This window comes from Symphalangus syndactylus, chromosome 19, assembly GCF_028878055.3.
Source record: "Symphalangus syndactylus isolate Jambi chromosome 19, NHGRI_mSymSyn1-v2.1_pri, whole genome shotgun sequence".
Classification (NCBI taxonomy): Eukaryota; Metazoa; Chordata; class Mammalia; order Primates; family Hylobatidae; genus Symphalangus; species Symphalangus syndactylus.
The window spans coordinates 60,767,260-60,787,807 of NC_072434.2; the positions used below are offsets into that span (position 1 = coordinate 60,767,260).

At 39.9% G+C, this 20,548-nt stretch overlaps 1 protein-coding gene across 1 annotated transcript in view; it reads right to left on the reverse strand.

Annotated features, from left to right (window-relative positions):
- Window positions 1-20,548, reverse strand: part of USH2A (usherin) — an 801,829-nt gene that overhangs the window by 55,426 nt on the left and 725,855 nt on the right. The window contains exons 63-64 of the mRNA XM_055233796.2: window positions 7,815-8,042; window positions 1,744-3,260 (exon numbers count right to left, since the gene is read on the reverse strand). Coding sequence (XP_055089771.1) covers window positions 1,744-3,260; window positions 7,815-8,042 — 1,745 coding nt within the window. The remainder of the gene's footprint in view (window positions 1-1,743; window positions 3,261-7,814; window positions 8,043-20,548) is intronic.

The window sequence follows — 20,548 nt, forward strand, 5'->3', positions numbered from 1 at the left end:
TTTCACCTTTTTGCATTCTTAATTACACCTTTTTCCCTTTGTGACTTATTTTATTCCCACTTTCTTCTCTTCCTCCCCTGGTTCTCCTCTCATGTGCATCTCCACCATGACCAGGCTACCAGATTATTAGTGATCAAATCCATAGCTGTGTATGGTAGATCTGACCTCTAAGCAATTCTGTGAAGTCAATTTTGATTTCCCACATAAAGATTATTCATTTTCTGGGTTATCTGTGGTAGTTTTTAAATTTTGGGCTGGATTCCTTCTGCTACTTAGGACATTCCCAGGCTATTTCTTCTTACTGACCAGCTGGGGGTGCTGAAAGGAGGACACACACATTTGCAATATTCAGTGAACATTAATCCACTAAAAACAAAAACAAAAAACCACGCATGAACTCCAACTTCATATAGAAGTGATACTCTGTTTTATGTCAATGTCGCTTACAGATTCAGTTAGAGTGGATAATGAAGAGATTTCGCTCACATTCTTAAATATCCTTGCAATTTATCAGATAAATTAAACTTTTTTTTTCCAGCCTGGAAAAAGCATTCCTTTCATGCCCGGACAAACTGTTTCACCTCTAGGAGACTTTTTGAATAAGAGTTTCAAAAGGGAGCAAATTGATATGATTTTTGAAAGTTGGAGGTACAGTCAGGTAAAGAGGAAGCCAGTCTAGAATATACAGCTCTGCAGCTACAGTGGGTCTTTTTTATGCCCTGAATCAGTGTAAGGTAATATAAAAGCCAACTCACATAGCATGTGGATTAGCTGCGGAGGATACCTGAGGAAGTTTTAATTACAGTTTAATATTTAATAGACCCTAAATAATTGTCATAAGTAGATGCATAAGACCATGAATGTTTCATTTAAACAGCACTATATATCAGAGGTAATTATAGGAGGATCTAATCTACACATCACTAGATTACAATAATAGCTGAATTTTACCTGTGGTAGTTAGAAATCAACACTCTTTCAGCCTTTAATTTTTTTAAGTGATTCTGTTCATTTTACTAAATTTTAAGCATAAAATGTCTTTTATTACCCTTCTCTCTGGGGATGTAAGTTACTTAAAATGTGATGGGGAAAACTGCCAAACAATTATTTAAGCAATGGGCAAGATTCTTTTGTGTGGAGAACAACGCACTTCCATGCATGTCACAGAGCCCAGATGGGACCGCTAGGAAAACATGAGCTAGCAAAGTGGCACTGTCCTGAGAAACCATAAGAAAGTAGAGTCAGAGAAGCCTTATTATTCTTGGAAGAAGTGCTGGGTTTGATAAGAAGGCTCTTCACAAAACAAGTTTTGTTTTAGTCTAACTCTGGCTGGTAATTGCGCTCATTGATTGGCACTTTTTAACCTTAAAATAATATATCATTTTCTTCACGGTCTGGCCAGATGACCCTATCGGGGCTGTCAGAACTGTCCAGGGGCCTGCATATTCCCATGGGGACTAGCCTGATCTCTGTCCTACTTATTTCGGATACCGGGATGCATTGCAAACCTTTCTGAAACACTGACTCTCAAAACATCACCTGCAAGAATTCTGCTCTCTGGAGGTTATGTAAGCAGGCTTTGCTTGGATGAGGATGTGCTTTGTCTACTATGCATGTTTAGGTGGATGGAGGTTGGGTGCACCATGCATCCTATTTTTAGAGTCTTCATTAGAACTGACCAAGGGCTCAGGCAATAGAAAGGTCAGTGACTCACTCTCAGAAAACCGAGACATGGCTACCTACCTGTGAAATGGCTTCAGCTGGTTTACTATATATGACTGTGTACCAAAAGAATTATGAGTTGTGTTTATGTGTATGATTTTAGTTTCTCTTTCAAATAGTTCACGGATGAAGAGGGTATAGTTGATGATATCACCATTTGTTCTCACTGGAGGGTCCCAGTTCACTAAGATCTCCTGAGGACCCCTGGCCTGTAATTTTGGAGGTTCCATCCCTGAGGGTGCTGAGGGGCTGGTTCGATCTTTGACAAGAGGACTCAAAATACCCCCTTGGCTGTTGTTGGCAGTTACTGTGTAGCCATACTCCACACCTGGGGTGAGAGTAAAATCATGATAGCGTGTTTCCAAGCCTGTATATACAATGGTTCCATCCCTCCTGAGTTCATAACTTCTGATCTGGCCATTTGGGTTTCTTGGAGGTTTCCAGGTGACTTCTATCGATGCTGAGCCTGTGACTTGCAATGTTGGAGAGTCCATGTTCTCTGGCAGGGCCTCCATTGTCCACGCAGATTTTGACACACTAGCTGTGCAACCTCCATTCGTGCAGGCTACAAGGGAGAAGTTATACTGAGTGTAAGGCTGCAGGTGGGAAACCAGGAGGCACAGGCCCTGGCCAGCAAGGGACTCCTTATTATCATATCTAACTAAATATTTAGTGATCTTTCCATTTTGCACTGTGGGCGGTGACCAACTTACATTTATTTGAGTGGCACTGACGGCCCAAAGATCTGGAGGACTGACTCCTGATGGAGCAGCCTCCAGAGTTGTGATGCTGGTGGGTTTGCTGGTGGAGCAGCCTCCACTCGTGCAGGCTTGGAGTGCATAGCTATAGGTGGAAAAAGGAAGAAGCTCTTCATCAGTGTAATTGAAAGTCACAGCATCAAAGCTAAAAGGATAGAGCATTTCATTCCTTTGAAGCCTATAGGACTGGATAATACCATTAGACTGTTCTGGTGGGATCCAGGAAATCAGCAGTTTTTGGGGATTCATAGAAACGTAGGATATCACAGGTGGAGAGAGACCTTCTGGAGGCGCTTGTAACATCCTCACCACATTCCAAGAGCTACAAGTATGCCCAGCTGAATTCCAAGTGCAGATTTTATATTCACATTGCGTCCATGGTTGCAAACCTGTGTCATTATACATAAATGTATTCCTTTCAGTGGTATATTCTGTGAAAACAATTTTCTCATTGGCCTGGATTGTCTGATTTCCCCAAGCTTTTCCCTCGAAGCATCTGCGAATCACTTCATAGCGAATTATTTTTCCATTTGGGTTAACAGGCTCAGACCAGCTCAGCTCAACACTGGTGGACTTCACAGAGTGGACAGTAGGAGCCAGCTGAGAGTCTGGAGGGGCTTCATCTGTCCACAGAGGCTGGGGCGCCGAGTGTGCACAGCCTGCTGTGGTGCAGGCCTCCAGGGTCAGTGTGTAGAGAGTGAAAGGATCCAGGCGGCGGAAGAGAAACTGACGATTCAAACCAGAGTACTCCAGGAGCCCGTCACTGAAGATGCTGTATGTCTACAGAAGGACAGAAGCAAAAGGGATAACTTGCAGCATACGATTTCTTTTTGTAGTTATTTAGCCCCTTTTTAACCTTCACCCCCTTGTTCCTTATTTTGATGACCCTAATTTAGAAGAAGTATTCTGATATTAACTGGGGATATGTGAATTTTTTTCAGTTAACATAAGGCCCACAGAGAGACAAACGATGTTTTTCTCTGCCTTTTTCTTTTCTTTCTTTCAGTTTGGGAAATAGGTAAGCATTTATCTCAAAACTAAGGGCTATTGAACCTGATTCTTTGACTTATATGGTATTCACAAGGTTTCTCCTATTTGTATTTTTTTAAAGTACAGAATAGTATTAAAATCTCCGGTTTTATAGATATGAACTTCTTCTGATCTCATACTGACCAAAGTAGGGTCTACCTTCCATGGCATTTGCTGGGAAATAGAATTACAATGCTTAATCATTTGTTGTTACAGAGTGCCAGGGCTGAAAGAGTGTGTGTGTGTGTGTGTGTGTGTGTTCAGGCACACAGACACCTATATTTTATACATAAGTACAAATATCCATACATATATATATGCATGTACATATATACATGTATATAAATCTTTATGACTAGGAGACGGAAAAAAACACCCTATTTTCTCTTGCAGGCCATGGCAGAATTGATTGCTCCTTTGGGGGCAAAGTAGTCTTTTGTTCTGGAAAAAAACATCTAAGTGCTTATTATACTGTACAAATGTAGAGCAAGTTTTCATCCTTGTATTATTCATTTTTTTTGAAAGATGGGAAGTAAGTTAATCTGAATGCAGGTGTTTTTGAACAGTGATTTTCCAATCTTTTCCTGCTCCAACAAACCTGAGAGAGATGACACACTCCTACTGATGACTCCCTATCATGGTGACTCTCAAGAGGGGACAGGACATATTTTACAGCCCTTGGAAGGCACACCCTTCAAACATTCCCAGGAGTGGTTCTTGGGCAAGCTTAATTTAGACTAAATTGTTAATATACTCCATTTTTTTTTCTAAGATTACATATCCTAGAAGTTTGGAAATCTCTTTATGTTGGAATGTTGTATGTTGGTGTGATTTTCTTGTTGAGGACCCAGGGCAAGACCACCCCCATGAGGGAAGGGGACTGCCATATCTTCTGAAGGGAGCGTAGGTTCCATAACTAGCTTGCAGCCTCTGTGACACCCCAGCACCCCTTGCTGCTCCTGATATTCACCTGGCAAATCTCTAACTAGTGTAAAATTTAGTTTTCCCTCTATACTCAAGCTCTGAAATGGGTTTGTAGAAAAACACCCAAACATTTTTACTGGTCTCACTTTAAACTTTTAACCATACGTTTTAAATAGGCGATTGCCAATTTGTAATCCTATTTTATTCCCTCATGCTTTTGCTCTGTCATTTTCCCAGGTGATTATTTCATATTTCCTCCTTTCCCCCAACTGCCAACACCCTCTTCCCTCCCTCACCGTTGATTGATTGTTGACATAACCACATAGTTCATTGAAAATAGAAGCAGTTAGAAAAGAATGCTTCCATGTTATATATTCTGACCTCTGTATCCATGTGAATCTAGACTTACATGATTTGCCTTTCCTCTTTCTGCTGTGAATGAAATATCTCTGTCCCTACTGAAGGCCACCTAAGCACTGTATCCCATCCCTTCCTCCTTTCCCAAGACTGCACTACTGCCGTTATTCTCATTATCTCCTATGTCACCAGTTTATCTCCCTCTATTGATTATTTCCATTCATGTTTAAATGTACTCTAGTATTTTTCAATGATTTTAAATAAAATTTCCCCGTTCCACAGTCTCCACCTATTGCTCCATTTCTCTGCTTTTCTTTTCATCTAAACGGCTTTAATGAGTTGCTGTCCTAATTTCCTCTCTTGCCATTCTCTCCTCAACCAGCCATGCCAACCAGGTTTCCCATTCTACCGCATACTCTCCTTGTCAAGATCACAGTGACCTCCTCATTCCTATACTCGGGGTGGCTTCTCTGCCATCATTTTACTTCTGCTCTCAGCAGCATTTTGGCATATTTTCTCTTCTCTTTTTGGACACTCCACTCATGTACTTTTCCTTCTAGCCTAGTTCCCTCTTATCAGTCTTTGCTGGCTCTCTTTCCTCCTCTTGACCTCCTCATTTATGCTGCAGGGCTTGATCCCAGACTCTCAACAGGTTGAATTACATTCTCTCCATAGCTGATCTCCTCTGGCACCATGGGTTTATATAACATCCACCTGCTAACGGATTCTGAACATTTATCCCAGCAAAGAAATCTCTCAGGAGTTTTAGACTTGTACCTCACACTATCTACTTGCCCCTCTAACTTGTTCATCTTCCAGTCTCCCCTTCCTCATCAATAGCCCAAAGCCTAAACCCAAATGTCATCCCAAAGCACTCCCTTTCCTTCATGTCTCTCATTCAGCTCATTAACACATTTTGTCATCTCTATCTTCTGAATGTATCTTCAATTCACCTATAGTGCATGATTTCACAACTGCTACTCTAATTTGACCCACCTTCAATTCTACCTTGAAATCTTCAATAGTTCTCAAACTCCATTGGTCCATTTTCCACAGGGTAGCCAGAGTGATTTTTAAAAACATAAATTTGATCATGCTATTCCTTTGCCTAAAGCCTTCAGTAATTTTTCATTGCACTTGGAACAAATTCTAAACTCTTTACCACAGCCTACAAGGTTGGGCACAATCTGTCTCCTACCAGTCCCTCCAACCTCTTCTAGTGCCATCTTTCTTTCCCCCAAATACTTCATACACACTGGCTTTCTTCTCTTTCCTTGAATACACCAAGTTCATTCCTGGCTTCAGGCCTTGCATTTGCTGTTCATTTTGTCTGGAACATTTTGCCCCCATATCCTCACATGACTAACTCTGTCTTGTCATTCAGGACTCCGCTCAAATGTCAACTTGATTCAAATGATATTCCATTCTAAAATAGCCTGAGCAGGCATAATTACATTATTCTATTTAATTTTCTTTATAGCATTCATCGCTCTCTGTAATTCCCTTGCTTATTTATTTACTAGCTTATTGTTTGCTTTTCTGTACCCCCACCATTCATATACTCTGCCACATTTATTCACACAGACACACACACACACACATGCACGTGCACTCACACAAGGTCTGTAACATCAGGGAACTTGACTGTCTTGTTCACTCATGAATAAGTATATGGCACTTAGTAGAAGTATTTCACCAAATATTTGCTTAATATTTGGTGAAATGTAAACAAAGGTCCAAGGAGTCAATATTCTTATTGTCAATCATGCCAGGAAGAAGCAGATGCTCTCATGGCTCCAGATACCCACAAGGAGAAGTGCTGTGAGGGAAAAGGAGCTTTCTTTTCTGATGGGTGCCTTGGGGCCGTGATTTGGATTTTAAGGTCATGAATCCTAAGGCTCAAGCCTCTTGCCCCAGGGGGGAGAAGTCTGGCTTCTGTCCACATGTAGGCAGGCTGGTGGGAAGCAGCTTGCTATTGCTACTTGTAGCAGGCCTTGAAGCTAGGCAGAGAGGCAGCCCACAGAGAGGCCCACAGGATGGACCTGGGCCTGTGAGCTCTAGTTACAGTTCTTAGTTATTGCTGCACGTAATTTCCTGCTGTCATCCCTCTCTTAGGGTTTTCAGGGAGGCTTTATTAAAAGTAACAGCTTAGTCTCAACCCTGTGATGTGGAATTGATGTGGGAGTCTGCCTCTTGGAGAAGGATTGGAAAACAAAAGGGTAGTGTGTCTATAGCAGCTGCAGGCTGGGGGACTCTGCAGTCCCAGCCCACAGAAGGTAGTTGATGAGGGCCTAAGAGATGGACCACGGCCAGGAGACGTTGGAGGTAAAGGCAGTAGCGTGAACTAACAGGTATGTCTGCCACCATCCTTGGCGAGGAACATCAGAGAGGTAGATGAGGGCTGGCTTTTGTGTGGCTGAAGGTTCAAAACATCAAAATTCAGGCTATTCATGAAAATACAATCTCCCCTGTACTCACGGGCTGGCGGAGCTTGAGATACGTATATGACATTTATAACATTATTTCTCACGGCTACATACAGAAGTTGGGAAGTTAGCAGACACCTGTGGCTTGCTTAATGAGCTCTGTTTGAAGCATAAATTAGGCAAGTCTTAAGCAAATAACTGGGTAGGATAATTCAAGAGGCAGTAAGAACACAGTCATTTAGAGTTCAGTTCTGATGTGAGTTCCAAATCCCAACTCAATTACTTACAATGTAGGCTTGGACAGTTACTTAGCCTGCATATGCCTCATGAGGTTTGGTGGTACCCACCTAGTAGGGTTGATGTGAGGATTAAATGAGATAATCCATGGAGAGCATTTAGCTCAGTGTTGGGTTCATAGGAAGCATCACGCATCTAAGCTAGTTTTCTCTGATCTATGATTAAGCGCCTGGAGGAGCTATCAAGGAGAATTAAACAGGCTGCGAAGGGATTTTTCCCACAGTGACCTGATGGCATGTCAGGGCTCATCTATTTATCTGGAGAGCACCAAACATAATTTCTTACGCAGGGTAGACATTACCTTAATCACACCATTGGTTTTCATAGGCTCTGACCACTGTAGTAGCAATGCCCGGCCATTCTCTTTCTGTTCTACTATAAAATTTCTCAGTCCACTTGGGGAAGATTCTAAGGTTTGAATCACAGTCCAGGGGCTTAAAATTTCTCCTGCATGGTTTGCTGCTACAACACCAATGCGATATGTTGTGAATGGTTCTAACCCGAACAGGTGGGCTTGATGGCTTGTTCCCTGTAAGAAAGTTAACAGGTTACAGGTTAAGTTTGTTTTTTTTTTTTTTAAACTGACAATATTGCTGGAAAGTCATTCTCTGAACCTCATGGCCAAAGCATGTAGGCAACAGCAGCGCAAACACTACAGCAGAGTTTTGAATTATCATTAAGAAAACAATGCATTTTTTTTCTTATTCTTGTTGACACCCTGAATATATTACCCAATGTTGTATGATTTCAGACATTCAGAAAGTGGACCAGATAGGATCCTTAACTTTTCAGTGCTTGCAGCCCAAAGCGTGTGATATATAAACATTGAAAAAAACAAAACAAAACATGATGCTTCAGATCAGTGCTGCATCCAGCTCAAAATGGAAATCAGTGGTACCAAGCTGCATGTCAGAGACTGGGATAATTGCCTGCCAGGTTAATATTAAGGGTTTAAAGAATTAATCTGAACACGCTTAATTTCCAAATCCCCAACACTATCTGTTTGTACACAAGACTCTCCATCTTCCCAGTCTCCCTCTCTCATTCTCTTGGCATGTATATATATCTTACGAATTCAATAAAACAAATAAACACAAGAAAACAGTAACAAGCCAATTCAACTATACATGTACAAACACCCTTAGAGAAGTCTATTATTAATATAGATATAAAAATATTTTCATTTGTTAAAAGCACCATAAGTAAAACTATGAAACCTACCAAAAGTCATTGTTAGCTAGGCTTGGAGAATTTGGTCTTTGTTGATTTAAAAGAAAAGAAAAAAGGGATAGCCAAATTAGGATTTTTAAAATTTGTTTGTTTGTTTTTCTGCTTGGAGAGCAGCATTAACACATTTGGCATAACTAAACTGGAGCTAAGAATCCTAATGCTTCTAGGCCAGGCGCGGCGGCTCACGCTTGTAATCCCAGCACTTTGGGAGGCCGAGGCGGGCGGATCACGAGGTCAGGAGATCGAGACCACGGTGAAACCCCGTCTCTACTAAAAATACAAAAAATTAGCCGGGCGTGTTGGCGGGCGCCTGTAGTCCCAGCTACTCGGAGAGGCTGAGGCAGGAGAATGGCGTGAACCCGGGAGGCAGAGCTGGCAGTGAGCTGAGATCGTGCCACTGCACTCCAGCCTGGGCGACAGAGAGAGACTCCATCTCCAGAATCCTAATGCTTCTAAAGGCCCTGGGGTGCTCTTTCCACATCTGGACTGAAAGGATATGTCTTTTTAAAATAGGAATTATGTCTGCAAGTGGGGTAGTAATGTGTTCATAGGTAAACACACACACACACACACACACACTGGCATTTTCTGTTGTGTACCAACCATCCCCAGTGGATATAAGAAATCATGAGAAAGTTTTGACTGGGTTAGTAGGATATTTACATTCAATGATCTGCTTTGGTTTATTAGATGTTTGAACGTGATACATGGTCTTCAATTGTCTTCTTTCCTTGATGAACAGGGAGGAAGAATATAAAGTGGAGTAGTGAAAGTTATTTCTGAAAGTAGGCACCCAAGAACATCAGAAAAAATTATGTGCGGGGACATCCAAATATCATTTTGGATAAAATCTAAAACAAGATGACAAAATCAAACAGAATTGCTTTCCAAACAAACTGGTTAGACAAAAATAAATGTAGAAATAGGTTTTGGTGCTGTTTTCTGACACTATTGGCTGTATATTTTAATTGTGTTATTTCTTGTTATGTGTTAAACATAGGCAGAGAAAATACAATTTCCTTCACATATCAAAAACTTGTAAAGTCAATTTTCCTATTTCAATAAGTCCCATTATGATATTACATGCTAACCTCTTGAAATCTTTTAATATTTAAACATTTGCTGAGCAACCAGACTCTGAAACAAATTTTACAGAAATACTAATTTCTCCTTTTTAAAATATTAAAAGTTAGATCATAAATATTTAAAAACTTATTTCTCCACAACATTTCATTGGCCTTTTAGATAAATATAGCACAAAACTAGAATGACCATAATGAATATTAAATCTGAAGATGCTGAAAGTCCCGATTACAAACATTCTTTACTGATAAATGATTCCTTTTCTGTGGAAATAGGGCAAACATGGGCAAGATTAATAATGCAAAAAAGAATAATTCTTTGTTCAGAATATTCAGTAATAGATGCCAAAAAAGCATATGCTCCAAAGCAAATAGTAATCACCTCTAACAGATTATATATAAAAAAGGTGGGCTGCTGGGGGACATTTTTTCATAAGCTTTTGTCATAAGAAACATGAAAAGCATGTGGGCTATAAAGCAAAAACATATGTATATTGTCAATAGCTGCACCTGCTCAATTACAGTTTATTTCAGAGCTGAGAATTCCATTCAGCCCCTAGATGGCAATACTATCAAACACTTTTGGTAACATGAGTACTTAATGATTAACAACTGGCATTCAGTCATCCAACACACTCCAGGCAACCATTAAAAAAATAACAAAACTGATTTCATTATAGATTCTCTTAATAAACATTTATGGCTCAGATCCTTGAAAGCAGAAGTATTCAAAATGCCCTAGCTTCCAAACCTTCACCATCTAATACAGAAATATGGCCTGTAGGTTGCAAGTTGAAGTTCATGCATGTCTGGAACAGAAAAGTTTTAGGGGTATACTCCTACAAGGAGTCATTACAACAGTTGTTTTGCTTAACCTGGTCTATATGTATCTTAAAAAAAGAGAGAGAGAGAAATAACCACATGTTGGGATGTAAAAGATAATTTCTGTATCATGAAATTATACTGAAGACAAGTTCTCATATTACATTATTTATTTATTTATTTAATTTATTATTATTATTATTATTTGGCTCTTTTGCCTAGGCTGGAGTGTGGCATGATCATGGCTCGGTGCAGCCTTCAACTCCTGGGCACAAGTGATTCTCCTGCCTCAGCTTCTGGAGTAGCCGGGACTACAGGCATGTAACACCATGAGTGGCTAATTAAAAAAAAAAGTTTCCTTTCTTTCTTTCTTTCTTTCTTTCTTTCTTTCTTTCTTTCTTTCTTTCTTTCTTCTTTCTTTCTTCTTTCTTTCTTTCTTTCTTTCTTTGTCTCTCTCTTTCTCTTTCTTTCTCTTTCTTTCTTTCTTTCTTTCTTTCTTTTTCTTTCTTTCTTTCTTTCTTTCCTTCTTTCTCTTTCTTTCTTTCTTTCTTTCTTTCTTTCTTTCTTTCTTTCTTTCTTTCTTTCTTTCTTTCTTTCTTTCCCTCTTTCTCTCTTTCTCTCTTCCTTTCCTTTCCTAGGGATTGCGTATCACTATGTTGCCCACGTTGGTCTTCAACTCTGCAGCTCAAGTCACTCTTCTGCCTTGGCTGCCCAAAAGTGCTGGGATTACAGGTGTGAGCCACTGCTGCATCTGACTAATTTGTTATTCCTGAATAGTTATATATATATATATATATATACATATACATACACACACACACACACACACATATAACACATATGGAGTCCTTAAATAGATCTAAATAATAGCCATAGTTTTTGTCAATGTTTAGTAAAAGCTATATTAAAAAATGAAGAAAACATAAAAATGGCAAGATAATCCTTGCCAATTTATTCTTTGACGTTTTAGGAAATAATTTATATTATTCTCTCCTGAATGAATTTCCAACATCAAAGTTCACTATTTTAGAATCCTGCTGCATAATTTGGATGCAGTTCACTCCGTGGATTGGGTTGGCTCTCATTTACATACTCAGTTACTTGTTATTTTTCTTAAATTTAGGATATTTGCTTGAGCACTGTGGATCTTAGATGTTTTGGATTCAGTTCCTTCCTTTGGAGATGTAGCATTCTGTCTCACTGACTAGGAAAAGTCATCACTAAAGACGATTTTCCTTCCTTTTACTCCTTTGCTTCACCTTCCGTTCCTTCCTTTCCCTTTCCTCTTGTTCACCCTTTCCTTCTTCTCTCACTCCTTTTCCTCTATAGAGATTATCTTAATTCAATACTCTTACTTCTTCCCCTTCACTGCCATTATTTTGCTCTTTCCTTCCTTTCACTCTTCCTAATGATTTTTTTGACTACATTTTTTGCTGTCCCTGACTTCTGGCCTGCCACCTTGCACTTGCTTCTGTTTTGTCTTTGTTCATTCTATGTCCATGTCCATATTGTACATAATTCTACAAGCATGTCAGCTACTTTTGTTAGGCAGCAGATGAAGAAGATGACTTAACAAAGAAAAACAGGAAGAAATATTTTACTAGGAATAATCCATTATTTGCAATCTAATATCTTCGATGGGATTCAGCCTCTTTTTTCCTTCTTTAACTTTATATGCATGAAGGTCAGAGTTTGGATACAAATCAGTGCCTCATTTTATGAGACATAAAGACAAGACTCTCTGGAACACTCTGTTAGTTGAGGTTCTGCTGGCAATTTGAACTATATTTTAACCTCTCAACTCAGCTCCTGGGGACATATGAAACTACTTGGAGTCTTCAGCAGTCTGACAATTTTACACCATCTCCTCTGATCATTTTTGATGACTTGAAGTTCCCCAAAGGTGGCCATGGGGTCAATAGGTTTATGTAGGTTGAAAATGATCAAAAATTATCATTGATCTGTAGCTGTCAATAAAAGGCTGTGTGGGGATACTCCCTGCACAAATGTTTAAACTGCATAAAGCTTCCCAACTTAGTCATCTTAAGTCTATTGATCTGATGATCCAGCAGTTTCCAGAGCTTTCCCTCTGGTCTTTGGGGTGCATTTTCACTAAGCTCACTTACTGTAGACCTTAGGAATCTTTTTACCCTGCTCCCAGTAACAAACCAAAACGATGATGTGTAGGCACTGTTGTGTTCATCAACAGAGTATTACGTGTGCATATTATATTTTGGAAAGGGTTAATCTTCCTGGTCACCATCAACTTCATTCTAAGCCAGTGGGATTTCTTCTGCCTTTGTCTTTCATTTATGATTTTCCCTTATCCTGGGCTTTTTATCCTGAAATGGATGAATTTTGGCTTCTGCATCCTAACCAAGTCATGGGGTTCCCTTGCCTCCTTAGTTATCATGAATACCAAGAACCAGAGAATAAGTCACATCAAAAATTCGCCTTTTTGTGCGAAGAGAACTTCAGAAGAATCTAAAATTAAGTATATTAACCTCTGTATTCTTAAGTTGAACTGCCCAGATCCTTTATCATTAATTATATTTTATCTTGTCTTAATGATAAGGAATGATTGTACCTGAGACCTAGAGTTCCTTATTTAGATCACAAATAAAATGTGAGAAGCAGTTCGAGCTCCCATTAACTGTTATCTAAAAGCCATGACTTTGGATAGAGTACATCCAGGCAATTGGATGACTTTTATATGTTGTAATGTTGACAAATCAACACAAAATATTTTTCTAGATTTTTGAAAGCCAGATAATTTGAGGCAAGGATTCTGCAGGACTATTTTTCCTCTCCATTTATAGAGTTAACCTTTAAGTTCCCCAAAAGTTGATCAACATATTTATATCTAATACAATTTTGCAAAATTCAAATCCGTTTTTTTTTTTTTTTTTTGAGACGGGGTTTCACTCTTGTCACCCAGGCTGGAATGCAAGGAGTACAATGGCTCAATCTCAGCTCACTGCAACCTCCGCCTACTGGGTTCAAGTGATTCTCATGCCTCAGTCTCCTGAGTAGCTGGGATTACAGGTGACCACCACCACTCCCAGATAATTTTTGTATTTTAAGTAGAGACGGGGTTTCGCCATCTTAGCCAGGTTGGTCTTGAATTTCAGATTTCAGGTGATACACCTGCCGTGGCCTCCCAAAGTGCTGGGATTACAGGCATGAGCCACAGCACCTGGCCATCAAATCAGTCTTGATACAGAAATTATTATTATTTTTTACCATGCATTAGGCAAATATCAAACTTGAATACTTATTCATGGTTCACTTGGCATGAGACTTCTAAGCCTGCAAAATATAAACTTTGTTAGAACATTTTCACGGACTTCACCTGTACACTTCCTTTACCAGTGCCGTCTTCACCTAAATGTATCTCAGCTGGTGAGACAAAAAAGACATTTATTTTGACAGCACACACATACATGCAGAGTTGCTCTGGAATTAAAGATCAACTCACAATACAAGAATGGTAGAACAAAATACCCTTTAGGACCATGGCCTATTGTTTAGTGTTCAGGCCTATTGTTTAATGTGTATGTGCTAGGCGGCATCACCAAGTGGGATGACACAGCTGCCAAAATGCTCAGTGCAAACATTTAGCATTGTTTCTCAGCAGCTAGTTTACTTCTTTAAACATTTTTGAGCATCTTTTATGCAAAAGACTCTATAAAATGGCAATGGAAGATAAAAGATGGGTAACACAGACTCTTGACTCTGAGGAACTTATAATCTAATAGAGCAAATCAATAATGTATATACATACACACAATTCAGTGTGGCAGTGCTATAATAAGTGCCAGAGAAATACTAAGGAGATATTTGTAATTCAGAAGAAAGGGGGTGAGGACTTGGGGAAGACTTAATTGAGATGTGGCATTTGATCCAGGCCAGGAAAGATGTAGAATTTGAGTAGATAAAAATAAATGAGGCATTAGAAGAAGGAACAGAAGAAAGTTCTGGAGATACCTGGGTGGCAGTTCAACGTAGCAGAAGTGTAATGGTTGCAGGGGAATAGTGGGGATTGTGGCTGGAAAGGGGATTGTGGTAAGACTGAAGAGGGCTGTGAATGTCACCCTAAAGTTTTTGAACTGCATTTGTTAGGAAACAATAAGTAACATTAGGCAAAACATTTAAGAACTAATTAAGTGTGAAGAGCTCTGCAATGCAATTTGAAGGAATAATGGAAAAACTTTTAAATTTCACCCTGTCGTGGTATAGATCATGGTCAGTGACTAATGAAATAATAAATCTGCCAGGAATTAATTAATTAACTCAATTATTATTCAGCCAATAAGTATAGATTGCCATTTGCACAAGGTAATAGGAAAGTATTTTCTTAGGAAAAAGATTTAAAATTTTCTTTATGGAATGTTTGCTCTATTTCAAAATTTATAATTATTCTTTAGACACAAGGATTTTTCTTTTGATTTCAATTGAGGCAGGGAGTATAATAACTGAATGGCGTTAAAACCAATTTTCCTGTTTTCTGTCCTGACGCACTAACAGAACCACGCATTCCTGAAGTATGTTTTCTCCTGATACTGAGGACATGTTTGAGTGGAACCCTTTACACCCTTGTCCCAGCCCCTTGTACATATCAAACAGTGATGAGGCAGCTGGAAATGTTAAGGATACTATTGACAACTGGGTAACAATGAGGCCAACTCAAATGTACTCATAAGTGTTAAAGCATTCCTAGCTCTGGGTTCTAGCTAATGTTGTCGCCTAATGGATTAGGCAGGGGCCAATTGTTATAACAATTGTAAATTTCAAACTTAAAATATTCAGCTTGGAGGATCCACATATTAACACTGGGATCACTTTAATGCTTTTACTCCAACAACTCTCTACACTCAGAAAAGAAGAATGATATGTGAAAAGGGAGAAGGTTGTTTTTTCTCTCTTTAGAATACATCATTCATTTTGTAATGGAGGGGTCAATTCAAAAAGAAGACTCAATTCTCAGACATTTTCTTTATAGACAAATTGGCTGTATCAATTTAACCTATAAAGCAAAAGCTAGAGTTCTTGCAAAATGAACAATGATGCTTCCGTTACCATAAAAAACACTGGGGGGAAAATGGTTTTGAAATGGCTCATTTTTCAAAGGAGAAGAGAAAAAAATTAAATTTGTGATAATTAAATTTTAAAGCGGCAAATCAGTCACACTAAATATTAAAAAGCAGTACTTCTGATCTATCAAAATTAAAAATGTGCATACACTGTGACCCAGCAATTTCACTCTGATTATTCTATGGAAATAGTAGCAAAACGGTACTAAAACTCATATAAAAATTTTCATTTGGGCCATAGCTTCATATTTATTTAAGCCTTGATTAAAATAAATACACACCTGTATTGAGAGCTTCTTATACACTAGGCATGCTCCTAATCTCTGAGGATACAAGAGAAAGCAAGGAAGGCAAGGTCATTACCTTCCCGAGTTTTACATTATAAACGAGGACAAATGGGCAATATACACACAGTGAGAGAGATCAAGACACAGAGAGAGAATTGGAAATTGTGGTAAATTATGAAGGGAATAGGTAGAGTGGTGCACTAATCAGCATTTGGACTTAGGTGGTGGGGAAGAGTGAATGAAGTTCTTGATATAACAAGGGCGGGTAAGAAAGGTCCTTGAGGAAGTTATATTTAGGCAAGATTGCAGAAAAACACCAGCTGTGTGAAGAATCAGGGGAGAAAGTTTTGGCAAAAGCAAGAGCAGAACAGAAACTCTAAAATGGGAAGACTTGGTGTTTCTGTTGACAGAAAGGAGCTAGTGCGACCAAGCCAGGTGATGGAGAGAAGAATGGCCTGAGAGAAGGTCAAAAGGATGAGCAGGAGCTAGATGGTATCAATCCTAGAGGCCAAGGTAAAGAGTTCAAGTCTGATTCCAATTTCAGTGGAAAACTATCGAAGGCCCGTAAACAAGGGTGTGACACAATTTAATCTAGGTTTTGAAGAAATCATTCTGGCTGATGTGTGAAGAATATATGGAGGCTATTGCATTCGTCTACTCGGACTGCTATAGCAAAGAATCACGGACTGAGTTGCCTTAAACACAGAAGTTCATTTTCTTGCAATTCTTGAGGTTAGAAGTCTAAGATCAAGGTGCCTTCATGGTTGGCTTCCAGTGAAGCCTCTCCTCTGGCTTATAGGCAGCTGTCTTCTGGATGTGTTTGCCTGTCATTTTTGTGTGCACGCAGAGAGGTATCTCTGGTGTCTCTTCTTCTTATAAGAACATTAATCCTATAGGATGAAGGTCCCACCTTTATGACCTCACTTAAGCTTAATTACCTTCCTAAAGGCCCTATCTCCAAATACAGTCACCTTGGGGGTTAGGGCTCCAATGTATGCATTTTGGGAGGAACACAAGTCCAGTTCATAACATGGGTCAAGAGAGGGAAGGGAGACATTCAAACGCTTTTGCTGAAGGCCAGGAATGGGTAATACTGGCTTGGACTAGGGTGGTAATGGTAGACATAGAATTAAGGGGATGGATTTATATTTTGAACGTAGAACCAATAGAATTATGATGGATTGAACGTAGAAGGCAAAGGAAAGAGAGGAATGAAGGACGACTCTTAGGTCTTTTTTTCTCGATAGAAAGGGTAGGTGAGGGTACCATTTAATGAGATGTAGAACTCTGAGCAGTAACAGATTTGGAGAGGGAAGGAAAAACTTTGGTCTTGTTAAGTTCAAGATGTCAAGTAGACAGACCAATGAATCTATCGTTTTGGGAAGAGACTGAATTAGGGATACACATTTGAGGGTCCTTGGACATATCTCCCAAAATCCAGTCTTATATCCAATTGCCTTGTTTAACCTCTTCATTTGGATGTCTAATACATCTCAAACTTAACAAGTCTCCATATGATCTCTTGATTTTCCCTTTTTTGAAGTTTGTGTTATGTCAAATTGGTTAAGGTAAAACTCCATATCTCAGAATTCCTTCTGTGGGAGACACACCTTAAGGTGACCCCTGCAATGAATCATGCCCTTGTGTGATTCTCCCTCCTACTGAGTGCAGTCAGGGCCTATGCCTTGTTGCTAACTAATAGAAAATGGCAAAGCTCTGGGATGTCACTGCCATAAATATGGCAGACACCATCTTGGCAGACTGAAAGTGAAATGCTTCGGCTGGTTTTTAAGAAGTAAACTGCCATGCTAGGAGATGGCCTGTGAAGCACCCCTGTTGGGGGGAACTGGGTGGTCTCTAGGACATGAGGGCCAACAGCCAACAGGAAGCCAGGGCCTCCCTCCCATTCCCGCACAAGGGAAATGAACTCTGCTAACAACTTGAATGAGCTTGGAAGTAAATGTTTCTCCATTCAAACCTCTAGATGAGAACACAGCCCAACAGACACCCTAATTGTAGCCTTATGAGACCTTGAACAAAAGGCCTGGACTCTTGACAAAGGGGAACTGTGAGATAACAAGTAGAAATTGTTTTTAAGCTACGAAGTTTGTAGTACTTTGTTATATATAGCAGCAAGTAATATATCTTCTCTATCTGGTTCTGGATTAAAGATACATTTATGTACAATTTGGAGAATGAAAGTAAATCAGTGGCCATTACTCTTTGAAGGTGGTTGAAGTTAGATGTGAAGATGAATAGACACAGAGGTGCAAGTGGGTTCCAGATTGTCCTCATTCTCCTCTGCTCCAATCTGACTCTTCTTTCCAGCTGCTGACTCTTTAACCAATAGTGGCCCAGGTCTACCACCTGACACTTGGTGCTGGCCCCACAGAGATAGTAGCTACACAGAGGAGTTGCTTTCCATAGACCTCTCCATAGGCATCTGTGGCAGGGGCACTAAGGTGGCTGATCATCTTTGGCTTCTTGAATGGGCATGGTGGCAACTCCCTTACCCATCTTCTTACTCCTCTCCCCAAATCTTCACTTTCCCAGCTATTCCCACAATTGCGTAAGATCTAATTCCTAGGGAAATCGCTCATCTTTAGCTGGGTGTGGTGATGCAAACCTGCAGTCCCAGATATTTGGAAGGCTAAGGTGGAAGAATTGCTTGAGCCCAGAAGCTTGAGTGTAGCCTGGGCAACATAAGAAGACCCTGTCTCTAATGAACAATAATAATAAACTTTCTATCTCAAAACTCATAGTGTTCAGTCTCCCTGACTGAAATGATTCTGATGTACCTAGCAAAGCTGCTTCACCTGCAGTCTTCCCTTTTTTTCAGTTGATGACAACTTCATTCTTCCAGTTGTTTAGGCCAAAAACTTTGGATTCATTTTCTCTTTTTTTCACATCTACTCTACTCATTAGGAAATAGGACTGGATTTATTTAACTTCAAGATACATCCAGAATCCTACCAATTCACACCACATCTACTACTACCACTCTGATCTAAGCCATTCTTTCCCACTCTCAGCACTGCAATAGCCTTAGTTTGCCTTTTTTTTTTCTTTTATTAGATAGAATCTTGCTCTGTCACTGAGGCTGGAGTGCAGCCTCTTGGCTCACTGCAACCTCCACCTCCCAGGTTCAAGCAATTCTTCTGTCTCAGCCTCCTGAGTAGCTGGGACTACAGGCATGCACCAACAGGCCAGGCTAATTTATGTATTTTTAATAGAGATGGTGTTTCATCATATTGGCTAGGCTGGTCTCGAACTTCTGACCTTGTGATTTGCCTGCCTCAGCCTCCCAAAGTGCTGAGATTACAGGTGTGAGCCACTGCGCCCAGCCAGTTAGCCTATTTTTAACCTTAAATCCTCATTGTCCACATAGCAAAAGTGTATTTTGGATACAAGTTAGATCCTGTCACTCCTCTGCTCAAAACCCTGTTCTAGTTCCTCAAGTTATTCATAATCAAAGCCTGTTCTTTTTGCCCACCCTTCCACTTCCTTTCTGACATTGTCTCCTATCATTTTCCCATGGGAAAACTGCACTGCAGCCACACTAGTCTTGTTGAAATTTGTAAAACATACTAAACAAGCTGGTGCCTTGAGGCCTCTGTACTGGCTGTTTTCTCTGCCTGCAACCCACTTTATGCACAGGTTTGCATGAGTAACTTCAGCTCATCTTCTCAATGAGCCACTCTTATTTAAAACTGCAACTGACCCACTCTCCTCCCTGTCTCCTCCCAATTTTGATTCTTTTTATCCTGATTTATTTTCTTAAGCACTCATCACCTTCTAACATACCATTTTTTTAATGATTATTGCTTATCATCTCTCTCACTAGAATGTAAACTCCACAGAGTCAAAGGCCTGCATCTATCTCATTCTCTCTAAACCCCAAATGCCTCTAATTGTGGCTGGGCTAGAGTAAGTGTTCAAAAGTATTTGTATTATCAGTGAATATGGACAGAATTTAAACTGAAGGGCTGGGGTGAAGAAGTGAATGTAGAGTGAAATCTAAGAAGTAGACTTAAATGAGTCTAGGCATAGTCTAAGGAGAGAGTGTAGGTCAAGTAGAAGAGAGAGCTCAGGACCAAACTCAGTGGCAGATGCAGCATGAGGCTGACTGGGACAGCAGCAGAGAGGAAATCAGTAATAGAAGCTGAGACCAGAACAATAAAGGGAAGAAAACCAATACAGTGTGTTCTCCTTGAAACTGAGAGAAGAGGGTATTTTTTAAAGGACGTGTGGTAAGCAGTGTCAAATGCTGCTGAAATGTTAAGGAAGCTGTGCATAGGAAGAGCTCTTGATTTGGTGGCAAACGGTCTTGATATGAGCCTTTTAATGGAGTGATAAGGACAGAAACCTGGTTGGAGTGGGTGGAAGGGAGAACAGATGTGTAGAGGTAGACACAGGGAATATTAACATATTCTTTTGAGAAGTTTGGCTGTAAAGGGGAATGGGAACAGGAGATGGTAGCTGGAGGGGCCCGTGGAGTCACATATTTAAAAAATGGGAGAC